This window comes from Orycteropus afer, unplaced genomic scaffold (genome assembly GCF_000298275.1).
Source record: "Orycteropus afer afer isolate SDZICR_OR568_19922 unplaced genomic scaffold, OryAfe1.0 scaffold00504, whole genome shotgun sequence".
Taxonomy (NCBI): Eukaryota; Metazoa; Chordata; class Mammalia; order Tubulidentata; family Orycteropodidae; genus Orycteropus; species Orycteropus afer.
The window spans coordinates 791,536-812,602 of NW_006922091.1; the positions used below are offsets into that span (position 1 = coordinate 791,536).

Consider the following 21,067-nt stretch of genomic DNA (forward strand, 5'->3'; position numbering starts at 1 on the left):
TTTATAAATAGTTAAATACAAAAATACTTTTGGATTGGCTAAATGTACTTTATACCTTCAAGATGAATATTACGGTTACTGTTGGCCACTCTTCGGAAGGAAGGTTGGGCAATCCTACTTCCGTAGTGATACTGCCTCGGAAACCCAAGGAGGGGTCACTATGAGTCGGGGCGACTCGACGACAAATAACAACAACAACAACAATTGCCTCAGTAAGGACATGCATGTGAATCCTTTGTTAATTAGATCTTATTCTCTCCAAGAGAATGGTTTACATGTTGAAGTAACATATTTTTTCATTTTGTATGTGTGTTAGACTGGGTTGTCCAGAGAAACAAAACCAGTAAAGCTTACATACATATAGAGAGAGAGACAGAAATTTATCTTAGGAAAATGGCTCATACACTTATAGAAGCTGGCAAGTCTAAAGCTCTTGGATCAAACGTCAAGCTGGAGGCTTTTCCCAACTCTTGCAGCTGCAGGGGCTGAGGAACTCAAGGTTGGCAGGCAGTATACTAGCTGTTGATTCCAACGAATGACAAATCCAAGATCTCCAGGCCCAATGGTAGATTGTTCCCTCACAGAGTTGTAGGCAGTACAACAGAATCCCGATCCACAGAGGAATGTCTCTTTTCCCAGGATGTCCATGGATATATTGGAAGCAGGCCACACCCCTAGCAAAACTCCTTTTCAACAGATTGGCTGCTCAAAACATAATCATCTGATCCCATCATGGGAATAACCACATCACAACAGCTTAAACCACACAGAATTGTGGTCCAGCCAAGTTGACACACAGCTCCAACTATCACAATATGCAATCATAAATTAAGTTAGAACAGCTTACTTAAAAAGTTTATTAGCACATAATTGGGTGATATAAATTGATTTATTTTAAAAGGCAACACTATATAGTCAGTTTTATTTTTCAGTCAGGTTAAAGGATTATGGATATACTCAAACATTCAAAAATTTAACTCATCCCACCTTTAGTTTTAAAATTCATTAAGGCAGACTTTAACTTTTGTTTCTACTAAACAAGTATAAGAGGCTAAAGCCTAAAGTCAACTTTTGGAGAAGTCGAAGCCTTAAAATGTGTAATTAAATTTATATTGTAATATAAGTAAATTTCCATTTTAGAAAACTTGTTCAATTCATCTTAACCAACATGTATTGTGTATTGTGCTATGAGGATCTAGATAATGAAATAAATCAACTATGAAGCTATTGTAGTAGCACTGGTGAAAGTTAATAGATTTAGAGCCACGACAATGACAAGTATGGGGTTGGGGAGTCCAATTGAAAGACATTTTCACATTAGTATTGATGGTTGGTTGTATGTACAGATTGTGGGCACAAGAATCATTTAAGATAATGTAAAGGCTTTTAACTTTGCCACTGGGTGAGTGATGAAGCATTTAAAGATAGGAAATAAGAGAAAAGTTTCAACAGAATGAGAACATTCAGTTCAGTTTTGGATCTTTTGATTTGGAGACATATGTAGGACATTCATATAGAAGTGAATACAAAATATTTCTGAATCCTTGTGAAGATCTCTATTATGAGGTTACTGTTGCCCAGAAATGCTGGGCTGTGGGACAGTTCCAGCTGTGTGATAAAAGCAACAGCAACCTTTTTCCTAATCCCTGTTACACAGTTAAATCTCAGATTTATCACATAATTACATTTCATCTTAAATTGTATTATAAATATTTTATTTTACTCTTGTCTCACCCTCCAGTTATAAACATCAGAGCTAGGATGAGGTTTCATTCTCCTTTTACAGTGCTAGTGAAGTCCTCCAGGTGGCCTCAGTGATTACGGCCACTATACAGCGTTAGGAGAAATTTCTCTTTGTCCCTGCGCTGTATAGCTGATGCTGCTGCAATAGTAAGTGTATTGAGGGATTTCTTCCTTCGTTCATTTTTTTATTCATTCATTCCCTATTAACTGAGTGCCTGCTGTGCACAAGCTATTGTTTGTTGTTTTACAGCTAGGCATGAAACTGGGTGTTTGTTTCTAGAACTAGATACCACAGCAAACTCTTATCATAAAAACAGATTTATTCCCTTTGCAGAGTTGTTTTATAAATAAGTTGCCAGTTGTTTTATAAATAAGAATCAATTTTTAATTTTTTTTTTAAATTAGATCACTTCTGATGGAGGGAGATACATCCAGGGGAGTAAAAAAAGTGAAAAAATTAAGAAAATGAAGGAAGGAAGTGTCTGATGTCTTGAGCTATTAGCATCATTTATCTTTGCCATAGAAGATTCTTGTCGGACTTGATTCTGACAGCCAACTCTCCCTAATGCTTTTCTTAATGGCTCTCCTCCCTGATTTCATTTATTATCCACTTAACTGATGTGACATATTAATCAAATGTGGGAATTAAGAACACGATCTGAGGTCAAACTGCTTTGGTTTCGGTTAGAACTTGAATAAAGTATCTCAGTTTCTTCCTCTGTGAAATGGGAATAAGATCACTATGTAACTGGCTCATAAGACTGTTATGTTAAATGTAAAGTGTCTGGCATATACTCTATATGCAGTAAGTGTTAGTGATAGCAATGATGAATTACTGTGAACCATGACAGTCCTGTCTTCTATATATAACATTCAAGTAAAATTGTAGACTCTTATTTTTGAAGTTGTATTTTTATATTACTATAATAAATTATTTTCTTTGCTATTCATAAGGTTTTCCATGGCCAATTCTTTGAGAAGTAGACGGCCTCTTCCTTCTTCTTAGTCTGTCTCAGTCTGTAAGCTGGGATGATACCTGTGTACCATGTGCATCCTGCTGGGTTTGAAACACCAGTGGCTCAGCCTTAAAACTCACATCAGCATGTCACCGTGGTAGGACAAACCGACAGACAAGTTTGTCTCCCTGTTGGAAACCTCTTATACCACCCTTACCTGGGTCCCTGTGGCTGACTCCTCCTCTGTCCAGATTCCTAGGCCTTTTAATCCCCTTTTTCCTGCTCTCCCTCACTGCTGCTTTGGGCATGGCTGAGTTCCTCTCCTCACCTGGATCCCTGCGGCTGACTGCATCTCTGTCCGGGTTCCTGGCTTTTTTATCCCCTTTCTCCCGCTCTCCCACCCTGCTGCTTTGGGTGTGCCTGATTTCCCTCTCCTCACCTGGATCTCTGCGGCTGACTGCCAGAAGAGGACGTGGAACAAGGGATATCATAACTGTTGTTGGATGGATCTTAGCTCAAGGCAAAGAATATCAGAAAGATGTCTACTTGTGTTTTATTGACTATGCAAAGGCATTTGATTGTGTGGATCATGACAAATTATGGATAACATTGAGAAGAATGGGAATTCCCGAGCACTTGATTGTACTCATGAGGAACCTATACCGTGACCAGGAGGCTGTCGTTCGAACAGAACAAGGGGACACTGCATGGTTTAAAAATCAAGAAGGGAGTGCGTCAGGGTTATATCCTTTCCCTATATTTATTCAATCTATATGCTGAGCAAATAATCTGAGAAGCTGGACTATATGAAGAAAAACGTGGTATCAGGATTGGAGAAAGAATCATTAACAACCTGAGACACGCAGATGATACAACTTTGCTTGCTGAAAGTGATGACTCGAGGCATGATGAAGGTTGAAGAATACAGTTTGCAGTATGGATTACATCTCAATATAAAGAAAACAAAAATCCTCACAACTGGACCAATGAGCAGCATCATAATAAATGGAGAGAAGATTGAGGTTGTCAAAGAATTCACGTTGCTTGGTTCTACAATCGATGCCAACGGAAGCAGCAGTCAGGACATTAGATGACGTGTAGCATTGGGAAAGTCAACTGCGAAGGAACTGTTTCAAGGTGTGCCTGACAGAAGCCATGATATTTCCAATCGCCTGGTATGCATGTGAGAGCTGGACAATGAATAAGGAAGACCGAAAAAGAGTTGATGCTTTTGAGTTGTGGTGCTGGCGAAGAATGCTGAAAGTACCATGGACTGCTAAAAGAACTAACAGATCTGTCCTGGAGGAAATGCACCTGAAATGCTCCTTAGAAGCGAGAATGGCCAGACTTTGTCTCACCTATTTTGGTCATGTTGTCAGAAGGGACCATTCCTTGGAGAAGGATGTCATGCTTGGTAGGGTGGAGGGTCGATGAAGGAGGGGGAGGCCTTCAACGAGATGGATTGACACAGTGGCTGCTATGATGGGCTCAAGTATAGCAGGGATTGTGGAGTTGGGGCGGGATCGGGCAGTGTTTCGTTCTGCTGTGCATGGGGTCGCCATGAGTCGGAAACAACTCGATGGCACCTAACAACAACAACATAATAAATTATAAATATAATTGTAAATATTAGAATTCATTGATTGTTTTTATTTTCAGTTTTGAGTTTTTGTCATACATTTTTCTACCTTGAGATTTTCATGATGCAACATATGTATACATGACTTTTCTCTTTTTTCTGTGCACATTCACCTCTCGTATGAAGCGACAAGATCTTTAAGATATTCTTCTGAAACATGAGATCTCATGTTTATAGAAAATAACTATAGTTATTGGTGTAACATATTGATTAGAAACAACTCCTCTGTCTCTTTCTCCTTCTGATACCTCACACCCAATTCACTATCCTCTAAGAAACGTTTGTGGAACAGAGATATAGGATGTACAAAAAGTAAATAAAACAGGTAAAGCATGTAATAAAGCAGAGCAGGTACTTCCAGTAGAGGGAGATACTGGCAAAATTATCAGGCCATATAATATGCAGTTGTAATTGTCAACAAATTAAAAACAAGCTTTCCTGTATGAAAAATGTTTGGCTAAATTCTAACTAAATATAATTTGAGTAACATTGTGGTTGCTGTTTTATCCAGCTGCAAAACCAAATCTCATTATACAAGTACATAGAGAAAGCACTAAGGAGCTCTGGTTGCATAGTGGTTAAAGCATTTGGCTGCTAACGAAAAGGTTGTCGGTTCCAATCCACCAACTGCTCTGACAGAGAAAGATGAGGCAGTCTGTCTCTGTAAATATTTACAGCCTTGGAAAACCATATAGGCAGTTCTACTCTGTCCTAAAGGGTCACTTTTAGTCAGAATTGACTCAGTAGCAGTAGGTTTGGTTTTTTGGTTTTAGGGAAGCACTTGTGTTGTTATGTCGGACCTGACTCATAGTGACCCCTCCTTGATTTTCCGAGGCAGTGTCACTATGGAAGTAGATTGCCCCATCTTCCTTCCAAGGAGGGAAGCACTATGAGGACTATATACACTGTTGTTATTGTCACATAACTTTTCTCATGTATTGTTTCAAAGATGGAAATAAAGACAAGATCATTGATACCTCTCTGAATCTCCAAAAATAACATGGCCATTACAGGATGGCTTGCTTGAAAACGAAGGAAGTCTGTCCAGTAGCTGCATTTCCATAATTCAAAAAATTTTTTTCTTGGCAAACTGTTGCCTGCCCTAAATGACATAAATTATTGGACTGGATCAAAATACTACTCCTTTTTAAAAAAGCAATCCTTGTTAAAAAGATAATGTCTTTGTAATTTAGACCTCTAAATTTTTGAAATTATCAAGAGGCATATAATGTAAAGCAAAATAATAGCACTTAATTCAGATTAGATTAGAGGTTTTTTCCCAGACATTTTCCTTCAGCATAGTTACATTGATTGGGACCTTTACTTTTCCAACAGAAACATCACGTTTCTTTCTATTGGCAACATTGTCCAATAACTGACTACTGTAATAGTCCCTCTGCAAGCTGAGATTTAATACTCTTATTCTATCACACTCTCAGAAATTGCTGCCCTGGAACCTGGGGATGTTGAGACTGCCCTTAAACCTGAGAGTCTCACTTAATAGTTGTATGAGTTTTCCCCTCTGTTTCATGCCTAAATATTTTGATGTAGATTTTATTACTTTTGGCTGTGTTAGTAAATTTAGTTTGCCAAATGTCCAAAGAACTTTATATGATATATAAAGTGTATCATAAAGTCACCGTATAATTTTGTAATGTAAATTTTTATTTAGTTGATTCAGATATGACAGTTATACATCTTTGACTATTTTGGTAAATATTACCACCACCTTAATAGAAACCCAAGGAGGGGTCACTATAAGTCGAAATCGACTCAACGGCAGTGAGTTTGGTTTGTTTGGTTTAATAGATAAAAAACCAAACTCATTGCTGGGCATCAAGTTAATTCCAACTTATGACTACCCCTAGTGTTACAGAGTAGAACTGTGCTATAGGATTTTCTTGGCTGTAATCTGTATGGGGGACCTCTGATGGCATAGCACCTAAAGCATTTGACTGCTTACCAGAGGCTGATGGTTCAGACCCCCCGGCCTGTCCTCAGAAGGAAGGTTGGGCAGTCTATACGGAAACAGATCACCAGGACTTTCCTTCCATAGCGCTGCCTGGTGGATTCAAACTACCAGCCTTTAGGTTAGTAGTCTAGGGCTTAACCCTTTTCACCACCAAGGGATCTTAAATATTCAATATTATTTTAGAAAGATACTAGCTTAGACATGCAGTTTTTACTTAGATTTCTACAAACATTTGTTGGTTATCTTGCTTTTGATTTTTGTTAGGCAACATCATTATTCTTTGTGTTATATGGATTTTTATAATTTCATAAGTAACTGCGGAGGATCAGCTATGCTAGAGTACATGTCATAGCATATAGTATGGTTTTTCTGATGGAGCCAGAATTTTTCCTGGTTTGCACCCTGCTTTCATAAGGTGAATATTTTACATAATTCAGTTAAGAACTAGATGTTTTTCTTTAATTATAAAAAATAATTTTTAAACAGATTTGTCTTCCTTATCAAAAGAGTTTCTTTGAATTACTACAGACAAATTAGAATGTGTTTTTAGAAAGGCCTGGTGGTCTGCTGTGTAAAGATTAGACCTAAGAAATCCCTGTAGGGCAATTCTAACACATGGAGTTGCCATGAGTGGGAATCGATTTAGCAGCAACAGATTTGATTTAAATAAATTAACATGCCTTAAAAATGACCATAGAGAGATGCAGTTGAGCAAATGAAAAGCAAATCTGTTATTATGCCTGTGTGTATCCTTTAGAGTAGATCAGCCTATACTGCGGTAATAAGCTTAAAAACTCAGTGACTAAAATCAACAAGGTTTATTTTCCATATAGGTGGCATGTCCATTGTAGATTGGCAGGTACTGTTCTTCCCAAGGACTTAACCTGAAGAAGATTCCATTTTAACACATACTTTACTTCTATAATTAAAAGAGCAAAGAAGGGGCAGTGAATCTTCTGATACTCGAAAATTTTATGCATGGCAGTGGTACAGTTTGCTTTGGAAAGATACAGCTGTACTTGAGTTCAACAGAATATAAGAGCTTCACACAGAGAGGGGCACTTGATGTTTGTGAACAATAGACAGTCTACTGTATTATTCTATGAGTGAGCATTTGGAAACTGTTGATGATTACTAAATTTAGAGTGTCTAGGTTAAAATTGACTATGGGGAGATTGGGCAATCTACTTCCATAGAGATAACACCTCGGAAACCCAAGTACGGGTTGCTATGAGTCAGAAACAACTCAACGACAGTGAATTTTTTTTTTTCCTTTTAAAATGTGAAGAAAGCTAGCTGTTTTCACCAGATTATAACGTGATTGGTTTTATTACTCATATTGATCATGTATTGAACATAAGCATATCCCCATACACAACAGTTCTACATGGTCCAAATGAGACTGGAACTGTTTTATAGTAACATTAATACCACTGGGGATATTACTGTTGTTCTGAATAGAGTGTGGATAGAGAATAATGGTTTACAGTTGCTCGGGCTGAACTCCTTTAAATTCAGTTAAATTTAGTGACCGCATTACTGTTTAGCAAGATTTTAAAAGTTGTTTTTTTTGGGGGGGTGGGGGGTTCCACATGGGAAAACAAAAAAAGGAGAGGCAAATTTTAATTGGGTTTAAATACATAATTTTATACAATATTAAGAGAAAATATGGGGCTAAAAATACCAAATAATTTAAATAAAGCCCAGTACCATCAAGTCGATTCTGACTCATAGCAACCCCCATTGGGTTCTGAGGCTGTAAATCTTATAGAAGTAGATTGCCTCATCTTCCTCCTGTGGAGCAGCTTGTGGGTTTGAACTGCCAACCTCTGGTTAGCAAACCAAATGCCTTACCCACTATGCCAGAGCAATAATAATGGAACCATTAGAGAAATATTGCCAAAATTCAAACCAAAATGACAGCCATATGTTTTGTTATTAAATTCAGTGTTTTTTATTTTTTAAATTTTAATCTGAGTTTTTATCAATTATTTATTATTATTAACATTTTTATTTTTGTCCTTATTTCTTTTCAGGTATTTATTTCTCCAAAATATTCTGTGAAACTTCCCAGAAACTGGTGAGTGTGGAAGCCTTTGCTCTGGCTGCGAAATACTATTCTCTACAAAACTTGGGAATATGTACTCCTTTTGACCAGTTGCTTGTAGCCCTTCAAGGAAATCGAAAACAGAGAACTGGTATGTATGTGTGTGTTTTATATATACTTAGAAGCTATATATTGTTCTTGTTACTCATCTTTCTAAAATATTCTTAATTCAATGTTAGACCTTGTTTCATGAGCCCTAATGATATAAATTAAGTTGTGCCTAGACAAGTTGGAGAACAATTTAATTGTAGATCTCCATATTTTTTTACTTCATTAGCCCTTGGTAATCTTTACTTTAAGTTGTTCCTGCCTGCAAAACACAGATTACAGTGGTTACTATGGATTCTAATTCTTACATTCATTTTTGCTGACGTGGTGGGCACTATTACAGTGGGCTAATGTTCTCCACAGCCAGTTTTTTGGGAGGAGGCCGAGGAAAGTGGAGGGGGCTGGTAGGGGATATGGGGGAGATAGGTGGGTATCAGGAGATAGGGGTGATACCAATAAGAAATAAATAGCAACATGGTAGTGAAAACCCAACCACAGTGATAATTACATTAAATGTAACTAGACTGAACACTCCAATTAGAAGGCAGAAATTTGGTAATTTGGTTTTGTAAAAAAAGTTTGTACTGAATGCTGAGGTGAGCAACCAGCTTTAATATTAATACTGAATCTCGGATTCTCTTTGGTATTGTTTTGTCATCCACAAAGCTCTTTCATATTCATTATCTCATTTGATCTTATTTCCCTACTTTTTATTTTGGAAAAAAACCCAAATATATAGAAAAATTGCAAGGATAATACAGTGAACCCTGTGTACATTTCATCTAGATTCACCAGTTGTTAACATTTTGCCATATTGGTTGCTTTTCTTTCTCTAAACACACGTGTGCACATGCACACACACATTTTTCTTTCTGAAGTCTTTGAAAAGCATCACAGATAGTATAACACTTTACCCCCAGATACTTCAGAATGTACCTTCTAAGAAAAAGGACATACTTCTATATATCACATAGTATGTAAACACACTCAGGAATTGTACATTAATATAATAATGTTTTCTAATAAGCAGCCCATATCCCAATTTTTCCAAAAATATTCTTTATGGCAATGTTTTTCTTATGTAGGAAACAATTCAGGCTCATGTGTGAACATGACATTTGGTTTTCATGATTTTTTAATCTTAGACTTTCTTTGTTTTTCTTGATACTGATACTTTTACTGCATACAGACCAGGTATGCCTTGTTGTTTTCTCATGATTAGATTCAGATTATCCATTGTTGACAAGTATACTGAAATGGTGTGTCCTTTTCATTGCATTACATGTGAATTTCATGTGATGCATGTGAATTTTTCTCTTATTGGTGATGATTTGCTCAGTTAGTAAAAATGGGTCCACTGGACTTCTCCATTATAAACCAAAGCCCAAACTCACTATCATCGAGTCGATTCCAACTCCTAGTGACTCTCATTGGGTTTCCAAGGTGATAAATCTTTACAGAAGTAGATTGCCCAGTCTTCCTTATGCAGAGTCGCTGGTGAGTTTGAACCACCAACCTTCTGGTTAGCAGTCAAATGCCTTTGGCACTATACCACCAGAGCTCCTTATAAAGGGACCTTTTCCCCTTTGAGTCTTATTCTTAATTATTTGTACTTCTCTTTATATTTCATTAATCATTAATCATTTTAAGCAATTTTAAACATTTTAAACAGCAAGACCTCCATTTAAGCAAGTTTATTTCATAGTGGTTCCTCTGTTGTTGTTGTTGTTGTTAAGTGCCGTCGAGTTGTTTCTGACTCATAGCAACCCCATGCACAGCAGAACGAAACACTGCCCGATCCCGCGCCAGCCCCACAATCCCTGCTATGCTTGAGCCCATCAGCGCAGCCACTGTATCAATCCATCTCGTTGAAGGCCTCCCCCTCTTTCGTCGACCCTCCACCCTACCAAGCATGACATCCTTCTCCAGGGAATGGTCCCTTCTTACAACATGACCAAAATAGGTGAGACGAAGTCTGGCCATTCTTGCTTCCAAGGAGCATTCTGGCTGCACTTCCTCCAGGACAGATCTGTTAGTTCATTTAGCAGTCTATGGTACTTTCAGCATTCTTCACCAGCACCACAACTCAAAAGCATCAACTCTTCTTCGGTCTTCCATATTCATTGTCCAGCTCTCACATGCATACCAGGCGATTGGAAATATCATGGCTTGTGTCAGGCGCACCTTAGTCCTCAAGGAGATATCCTTGCTCCTCAGCACTTGAAACAGTTCCTTCACAGTTGACTTTCCCAATGCTACACGTCGTCTAATGTCCTGACTGCTGCTTCCGTTGGCATCGATTGTAGAACCAAGCAATGTGAATTCCTTGACAACCTCAATCTTCTCTCCATTTATTGTGATGCTGCTCATTGGTCCAGTTGTGAGGATATTTGTTTTCTTTATATTGAGACGTAATCCATAGAGTGGTTCCTCTAGTGCAAAAAAAAAAAAAAAGAATTATAGTTCATGGTAAAGAAATTTTGGCTACAAATGAGTTCATCAGCAACATTGTCAAGGGGCTATAGTCCATTGGCACCCAAAACACTGAGGAAAACCAGCACTTTATTACCTGTGGCTGCTAACTGGGAATAACTGAATGAACCTCTGCATTGATGATATCATCTTTGTTCATGAAATCCTTTACCATAGGCAGACAAAGTTTTCCCCTTCCATCAGTTTATAAAGTGCAAGGACTGCATTATGGGCCTCAGGATTGGCAGGTGTGTTGTATCCCTGGTAGAAATAAGTAGCCAGACCACCATTTAAGGTATGGATGGATTATGTGGTATGCCTAATATAGGCATACTTTGGAAAAATTGGAGGTTCCATTCCAAACCACTGTAATAAAGCAAATATTAAAGTGAGTCATGCAAATATTTTGGTTTCCTAAGGGAGCTCTGGTGGTGTAGTACCAAAGGCATTTGACTGCTAATCAGAAGGCTGGCAGTTCAAACCTACCAGCCACTCCTTGGAAGGAAGATTGGGCAATCTACTTCCATAGACATACTGCCTCAGAAACCCAAGGAGGGGTCACTATGAGTCAGATCTGACTCGATGGCACTGGGTTAGTGCACATAAAAATTACCTTTTCACTATATTGTAGTGAAAGGAGTTTTGGTGTATTTGGTGTATTATTGTATTAAAGGAGTTTTGGTGGCACAGTGGGTACGTGTTAATTAGGAGGTCGGTAGTTCAAACCTTCCAGCTGCTCTGCAGGAAGAAGATGAGGCAATCTACTTCTGTAAAAATTTACTGCCTTGGAAACCTTATTGGGGTTGCTATGAATTGAAATCAATTCAATGGCAGTGGGTTTGGTTTTGGGGTAGTCTATTAAGTATGCAATAACATTATGAAAATGTTTGAAATATTGTGAGAACTACCCAAATGTAACACATAGACACCAAGTGAGCACATGCTGTTGGAAAAATGACACCAGTAGACTTTCTTGACACAGGGTCACCACAAACCTTCAATTTTTAAAACCCTCAGTCTCTGTAAAACACAATAAAATGAGGTATGCTTATTCTGCCAAACATTTTTTTATAAAGATGTATCAATTTATACTCACACTTGAAGTTTTTAAATATCCCCCTTGCTCCACATCCTCGTCACTTCATGTGGTCAGTCTTCTCATTTTAGCCTTTCGGGTGAGTATGCAGTATTATCTTATGTGATTTAAAGCATCATGTTGCTAGTGACTGGTGATGTTGAGCACCTTGTCATATGTTCTTTGTCCATTTTTATATACTATATAGTGTTTTGTGTATACCGTGAAATGGTGTCCCTACAGAATCTTCTGTCATGATGGAAATGCTATACAGCTATACTGTCCAATACAGCAAAATCTAATCACAGGTGGCTGTTAGCATTTAAAGTGTGGCTACTATAACTTAGGAATTTAATTTTAAATTTAATTTTATTTAAATCTGTTGCCCATATTTATATTGAGTTGTGTTTTTCTGTTGAGTCGTGTTTTTCTTATTGATTTATATGAGTTTATTTTTTGTCTTACTTTATTTTATTCTTAGATACAAATTTTATGAAGATATGTGTGTTGTAAATATCATCTGCTTTGTGACTTACCTATTCACTATCTTATGATGAAGAAAATTTCCTTTATAGTTTAGTAATCTTTTCCTTTAAGGTTCATTGCTTTTTGTGTCAAGAACATTTTTAATAATGTCGTTGTTTCATTGGTCTCAATATTCATTTTAATTTTAATTTTATCCATAACAGCTAAATCAATAGAAATCTATTACCCAGGTAGCATATAAAATCTCTATATTATTTTCATATTTAATTACAAAAAACATAAACATCAATTAATCATTCACATTAGATTTTGCTTCTTTAATAATAGCAGTTATCTTACTTTTGTTTTATTTTGGTCAGGTGAAAATGTGAAGCCAGATGAGTTTATGAATATGAAAAAGTCTCATGAAGTTTGTGTAATGTCAGAGCTGATCAGCAGTACTGCTGACTTTTGTGGAATAAAGCAGGTAAGAGTATTTCTCTGTATTTTTAGTTGTTAATGTTATTGCTATTTTTTGTCTCATTCAGGTTTCATTTTCTACTATTACTATCTTGCCTTTAAAATGTTGTTAACTAATAGTTGATGTCAGATACATCAGATGCTTTAAACATATACTCTCATTTCCCAGTATGTTCTAATTATAATAATTTCATTGTAAAAAGTAGATATAACTATCAAATTTTTTTGCAACAATTTTCACTCTTTTTCAAGTGAATAAAAGTAAAGGATAATTCTATTTGATAATGTTGTAAGTCCAACTTGAGAGAACACTATGAAGATGGCATTCTGCAGAATTGTTTGCTGCTTAGTGTTCTTAGAATCTTGGTTACCAAGTTGTGGTCTGGGCACCTGCCTCATTATGGTGAACACAAAGAAATTTTGTTTTAGGACTTAGATTCTTTCATCGTCAGAATCACAATGCACTCCTTTTTTAAAAAAATAACTTTTGTGAGAGGTAGTGATGTCTGAAACTAGATGTTAAAAAAAATGGTTGCCCATATTGGCCTATAAAAATGGTAAGTTATTTTCCTTATACCTGCAATGACAGCTATGGGGATTATGGAGGCTTTTCACTCCTATAATTTTTATTAGGTACTAGCATCTTTTCCATGGATTCTTCCAGATTGGTGGAAAGTTTGAGAGTGATTAGGAAACTCATAGCTTATGCTAGGCATGCAGGGCCATTTGTGGCAATATAGATCTCCAGAGTAAGGGCTAGAGGAAGTCATAAGGCATAGTTATCAATCTTTTCTCAAGTGTGCCATACCTGAAAAGTATCTTCTGTCAGACTTACAATAGCAATGATGCTTAACTGGAGTAGAATGGGTGATCCCCCGCCGAATGCCATATCAAAATATTGGGGCAAGCGTTAGGTTTCTAAAAATTCTTCAGATGATTCTGAAATGATGTCTACTTACATCCATTAAGAGTAATGACAATGTGAATAGTCTCCTGAAGAACAAATGTGCAGTTTCATTAGCATTGAAAGAAAGGGGTATAACAAGGTCAGGCAATTGAGGCGTCAATTAATACCAGCAGGTCCACTTGAGAGGCCAGATAATTCAGTTAATTGGTAGTCAGGTAAGCTGGATAGAAGATGTATTCATGGATCTCATGAACCCAGGCACAGAGCAGGAGAACAGGATATGATTTCAGTCTTGAGAGGAAGACTATCTAAATAAGGCAGAGCAACAGAGACTATAAGAATTGGATCAAGATTCTGTGTAGAAACCAAGAAAAAACCCAATCATATAGTTTCAGAATACATGGAAGGGTGAACAAAAGAAATGTGAATCATTTAGGATTGTAACTGATGTTCTGTTTCCTGAGAGTAATCTACAGATGATGACTACAAAAGCAACATAAGAATCTATCATTCATGCTAAAGCCAACAAATGCCCTATCCAAGATAAGCCCTGAATCTTGAGTCCAAGTAGGTAGTTGAGGTAAGATTACTAATGAGCTATCAGTTTCAGTTGTGATTAATTGAAGATCTAGACAGGATAGAGTCTGTAAATTGGAGGACATTAGTAATGCAGGTGTGAGGAATCTGGGAAAGCTACTGCCTACTACCAGCTGCCACTGAGTCGATTCTGACTCATAGTGACCCTTTAGGATGGGAAAACTGCCCCATAGGGCTTCTAAGGCTATAAATCTTTATGGAAGCAGAATGCCACATCTTTCACACATGGAGTAGCTGATGGGTTCAAACTACTGATATTTTGGTTATCAGCCAAATGCTTTAACCGCTGTGCCACCAGAGCTCCTTATGGGAAATATGAAGAGACTAAAAGCACTATGTATACTCTATGAAAGGTTTTTCACTAAAGGTTCCTGGGGGATTAATTTTATAGATTTTTTTTCTTTCATTGTAAATATAATGATGATGTTCATATTATCCTTGTGTAAGTTTCATTTACTCATTACATATTATTGAGTCTCCACCATGTAGTAGCCAATGTACAAAATTAGTCCATAATTCTATTTAAGGAATGATGAAACTTCTGGCAAGATAAGAGCTGGACTAGATAGTGTGAGGAACAATATTTTATATATATATAAAGTCTAGTTATTGTTGTTTGCTAGACTCAGGTGAGGTAATAGAGATAGTGGATCAACCTCCCCTTAGACAAAACAAAACACAGCCATAAGCATTCTTGAAAAAAAAGTGGGGTTACTTATAAGCATAGATTATATGCCCACAGCAGGAGACTCCTGTGTTAAATCAAACCTGAGATGCTGGAAAATGATTCAGGTGGTCTCAGGTTGCTGTCATCCCCTGGCTTTAGGCAGAAACCTACGTAATTTCTCAGGAGATAAAACCTATAAAACCAAACCCCCTGTTATCGAGTCAATTCCAACTCATGGGGACCCCTATTGGATTTCCAAGACAGTAAATCTTTACAGAAGTAGATTGCCCCGTCTTCCTTCCACAAAGTAGCTGGTGGGTTTAAACTGCCAACCTTCTGGTTAGTAGTCAAATGCCTTAGGTACTGTGCCACCAGAGCTCCTTCTTAGGAGATAAGCACTCTTAATTTAGGACTCTGTATTTACCAGAGACTCAGATTAACCAAACTTAACCTTCTAAATCAAGATCACAAACTCATTAGGAAATAAATTACCATGAATGAGAATCCATAGGGGGTGAAGAGAGGCACCTGACTGAGATCCCAAGGATAATGCTCTTCATTTCACCATAGTATTTGTTGTAGATGTTTATTCAGAAATTAACTCCTACCCTAGCAGAAGCCTCATATGCAAATGAAAGCTGGACAATGAATAAGGAAGACCAAAGAAGAATTGATGCTTTTGAGTTGTGCTGGTGAAGAATGCTGAAAGCACTATGGACTACCAGAAGAACTAACAAGCTTGTCCTGGAAGAAAAGCAGCCAGAATGCCCCTTAGAAGCGAGAATGGCCAGACTTTGTCTCACTTACTTTGGTCATGTTGTCAGAAGGGACCACTCCCTAAAGAGGGATATCATGCTTGGTAAAGTAGAGGATCAACAAAAAAGGGGAAGGCCCTGAATGAGATGGATTGACACAGGAGCTGCAACAGTGGGCTAAGGTATAGCAAGGATTGTGAGGCTGGTGCAGGACCAGGCAGTGTTTCCTTCTGTTGTACATAGGATCCCTATGATTCGGAGCTGACTCCACAGCACTTATCAACAATAGCAAGTAGCAGAAGCATCCAATAATGAGACTGTGTTAGACTGGGTTCTCTAGAAAAACAAAAACCAGCAAAGCTTATATATATATATATATATATATATATATATATATAGAGAGAGAGAGAGAGAGAGAGAGAGAGATTTATCTTAGGAAAATGGCTCACAAATGTATAGAAGCCGGCAAGTCCAAAGTCCCTGGAGGAAACATCGGGCTGGAGGCAGCTTCCGCAACTGCAGGGGGCCGAGAAATTCAAGGCTGGCAGGTAGTATACTGGTTGTTGACTCCAACGAAAGACGAATCCAAGATCTCCAGGCCGAGCAGTGGGCTGCTCACTCACGGAAGGTTGTAGTCAGCACACCAAGGTCCCGATCCACAAAAGAATGTCTCTCTTCCCAGAATGTCCGTTGATATCCTGGAAGCAGGCCACACCCCCTAGGGAAACTCCCCTTGGGCAGATTGGCCACTCAGAACACAGTCATCCGATCCCATCATGGGAACAACCACACACAACTGGGGTCCAGCCAAGTTGACTCACAGCTCCAACTATCACAGAGACTTAAAAAAAAAAAAAAAAAAAATCAGTGAAAAATGGACTCATTAGCAGAAGAGAAGGTCAGAGAAGCAATGATAGATTTTGCTCAGAGAGGTTGTATGATTAGACTTTGTTCTGTGTTGAGAATACACTCTTGAGGGAGGGGAGCAGGGAAGCCATTGAGAAGGCAATACAGTTAGCCAGGCTTAAAGTAGAGTTAGCATGAAGTGGCCTTGCTAAGTGATCAGATTATGGATGTGTTTTGAAGCAAACACCAATTCATAAGTAAGGAATAAAACAAAGACAGGAATTTATTTCTCCACTTAGAAGTATGAAGATACCTTTAACTTTGACAAGGAAAATTATGAGAGGCCAGGTTTTATGGAGAATATCAGAATCTCAGTTTTAGACATGTTAAATTTGAGATGCTTATTAGACATACAAGTGAAAATGTTATATAAACAGTTGAATATATGAGTCTGAAATTCATAGGAATTCCAAATAAGTCGTAAGTTTGAGAATCATCTTAAAATGGTAGTTTGATCTCTGTGCTAGTCAACAAAATGTAACTTTTCTATCTAAAGTGCTAATATTATTAAGAAATGTAGCCATTATGTGTAACAATGTTTCTGTGAGAAAAACAGAAGAGTAGGAAGATACTTCTCCCCAGGTACTGGATTAGAGAACTAGTAAACCTGTCCTCGGGGACAGGATTGGGTTAGAGACTTCTCTATCTTCACACCTGTGGCATAGAGCAGATGATTTAGCAAGGAAAAGAGTATGGCAAGTAAGGGACAGATCCGGCTGGTGGGAATTTTGCTTTTCAGACCAGATACTTTGAAGGCAAGAAGTTGTCCAACTTGTAGATTCCTACTGTGTAACCTATAAATACATAGAGTTCTTTCTATTGCTAATACTACACATTACTAAAAAGGAGAATCCAACTTGGCTTGATAAGATAAAAGTGGAAGTCTCCTGTTAGGTTTTCCAGAAAAGTTTGCCTGTTACTGTTTTTTAGATATTATCAGTGAAGACGTGATTCTTGGAATTTCTATAGCCATCTTAAAACCAGAAGAATTGCATAAGCTGGCCCATTCAAAGGCTGGCCAAGCCTTTGAATGATTCTACCACCCTATTGCCAAGTTTCTTATTAAGTGAGGTAACAAATTTTCTTAATTTTTCAAAACTTAGTTTCCTGTTACTTGCAGCCAAAATTTTCCTAACGCACAAGTGGAACTGTCACAAACAGACCTGGGAACAAAGTTAGTTATTTCTTAACTGAGTGTCTGAACTAGTGGTAACAAATGTGTTGGTATTTACAAGCAACCCACTAGTTGCTATCATTAAATTTTTCATTGTCATCAGTGAGCATGTTTTATAGGGAGAATCGACCCACTGCCATTTATTTGCTTCTGACTCATAATGACCCTATAGGACAGAGTAGAACTGCCCCCATAGAGTTTCCAAGGCTATAAATCTTTATGGAAACAGACTGCCTTATTTTTCTCCAATGGAGCTGGTAGTAGGTTCAAAGTGCTGACTTTCTGGTTAGCAGCCAAATGCTTTAAGTATAGGAGAAAGGGAGCTTTGATTTCTCTTAATATTCAGATAAGGGGGAAGTTTCATACAGCTTCTACTGTCTAGCCCTTATATTCATAAATATGGATATGTCCTCTTCGGGTAGATTGTAGCATCTTAAAGTCAAGAATATGTAAATATCTATCTATCTATCTCACATTTTCCCTCCCCAGTAATGAGTCTAGAAAATAAAATTAGATAGAAATACAAAGGATTACTTGTGTGCTATTACTTATATAGGGGATATTATTTATGATCTTTCCTATGAACTGATCTAATTGTGAGACCCTGAAAATTTTTATTTAATTCATGATATGCATTACTTCAAATATAGGAATGTTTCCTTCAGTGGATTATACTTCAGTGAGGGATGAATTTATTTTAGGAATTAAAGATAGAAATAATAATATTAGATAATTATTTTGTTATGGTAGTATTTCTATAATTATGCATTTATTCCCTATGAAATCATATGGCAATAAAAGTCTTTGTGATGTCTCAATTTCCTTCAAAAAATGTTTTATTGAGGTATAATTTACATATTATATGATTCACTAAACCTAAGTGCAGAATTGGATGAGTTCTGGTAATTGTATTCAGTTGTGTAACCACATCACAATAAAGATGCAGAATATTTCCATCGACCTAACGCATTTCTTGATACTATTTTGGAGGATATTTCTTCCCCCACACTCAGGAAACCACTGATGTGTTTATAATTTTGACTTTTCTAAAACATCCTATAAATGCAATAATATAGTATGTAGACTTTTGTGCTTGATTTATTTCACTTATCACATAGCTTTTTGAGTCATGAAATTCCAAGAATCACAAAATATTCTTGTGTATATTTGTAACTGTTCCTTTTTTATTACTGGGTAAATATGGCTAGAGTATGGATGTATCACAATTTGTTTTTCCATTTACCAGTGGATAGGCATTTGAACTATTTGCAATACAAGCAGTCTCAGCTTACAAATATCTGACTTACAGACAAATTGTACTTGAACTTTAATTTATGTAAATTTTCCTTTCCTTTGAAACAATTGAACTGACCCCTACTCACAACAAATCCTTCATCACAATCACCTTCACTTGGTGCATATGTAGCTTTTAAATAATTGAAAAGACTTCCAACATTTTTTTGCACTGACCCCACCCACTGCCTCGAGTCAGTTCCAACTCTTGGTGACTCCCATAGGGTTCTCAAGTCTATAAATCTTTATGGAATGAGGTTGCCTCATCTTCCTCTTGTGGAGCAGCTGGTGGGTTTGAACCACCAGCCTTCTGGTTAGGAGCCATATGCCTTAGCCAGTGTGCCACCAGAGTGCTTTTCTTGCACTAAAGTATGGCTAAATAAGAACCATGTGCACCTATTCCAACTGATCTATAAATTCGACTTACAGACACACTTAGAAATGGATCTCATTCATGACCTGAGTATTGCCTGTGTATATAATTTCTTGCTATTATGTATAAGGACACTATGAACAATCACATACTGGACATGTTTTTTTTTTTTTTTTTTGGATAAATAGGTAGGAGTGGGATTGCTTGGTCACATAGTAAGTGTATGTTTCACTTTATAGTAAACTACCATATTATTTCCCAGAGTGACTTACCATTTTACATTTCCACAAAATGAGGTTTCCAGTGTCTTTGAATCCTTATCAATACCTATTATTAGTTGTTTTGATGATAGTCACTCCAGTGGGTGTATAGAGGTAACTCATTGTCATTAAAGTTTGCATTTCTTTGATGGCTAGTGATATTGGGCATCTTTTCATATTGGTTGTTTGTATATCTTGTTTAAGTATGTATTGAAGTCTTTTGCCCATTTTTTCATTATTGAATTGTAAGAGGTCTTTATACTCTGGACACATGTACTTTATCAGGTATCTGTTTTATATTTTTTTTCATCTTTATGTATTCTGAATAGCAAAAGTTTTAATGTTAATAAAGTTCATTTTATCAATTTTTTTTTCTTTTATGGTTTATGCTTCTTATATCATACTTAAGGAATCTTTGCCAAACTCAGTGCTACAAAGATTCTTTTATATGTATTCTTTGGAAGATTAATGGATTTTGCTCTTAGATTTAGATCTGTGGCTCACTTTAAATTAATTTTTGCCTGGGGTGTTTGATGGTCAAGGTTCATTTTTTCCATAAAGACATCCAGTTATGCCAGCACCAATAATTGAAAAGACTGTCTACTTCTTTGAATTACCTTGGTCCTTTTGTCAAAAATCAGTTGATGACTATGTAACTATGAGTCTATTTCTAGACTCTGTTATTTTCCATTGATTTATATGTCTGTTCAATGTAATCAAAACTACACAGTTTTGATTACTGTAGCTTTATATTAATTCTTGAATCAAGATAAATCCTGCAGTTTTCTTCTTTTTCAAAATGGGTTTAACTCTTCCAGGTGATTTGCTTTTCCATATAATTTGTGGTCTCTGCTTGTTGATTTCTTCAAAAAGCTCTGCTGGGATTGTTAGTATTGCGTTGAATCTGTGTATCAGTTTAGGCAGGATTGCATTCTTGATGGCTTTTCTTTCACGAACATACTACTTTTCTCATTGCTGTCAAGTCAGATCTGACTCATATCGACACCTCCTTGGGTTTCTGACGCAATATCACTACAGAAGTAGATGGTGCAACCTTTCTTCCAAGGAGTGGCTGGTAGGTTAGAACTGCCAGCCTTCTGGTAAGTAGTCAAATGCCTTAGGCACTACACCACCAGAGCTCCCTCATGAACATAGTATATCTTTTTATTTATTTATTA

The 21,067-nt window shown here is 37.1% G+C and overlaps 1 protein-coding gene across 1 annotated transcript in view; it reads left to right on the forward strand.

Annotated features, from left to right (window-relative positions):
- Positions 1-21,067, forward strand: part of METTL25 (methyltransferase like 25) — a 233,140-nt gene that overhangs the window by 61,576 nt on the left and 150,497 nt on the right. Inside the window, exons 2-4 of the mRNA XM_042782908.1 lie at positions 8,347-8,522; positions 12,147-12,166; positions 12,826-12,964. Of these exons, the coding sequence (XP_042638842.1) occupies positions 8,347-8,522; positions 12,147-12,166; positions 12,826-12,964 (335 nt within the window). The remainder of the gene's footprint in view (positions 1-8,346; positions 8,523-12,146; positions 12,167-12,825; positions 12,965-21,067) is intronic.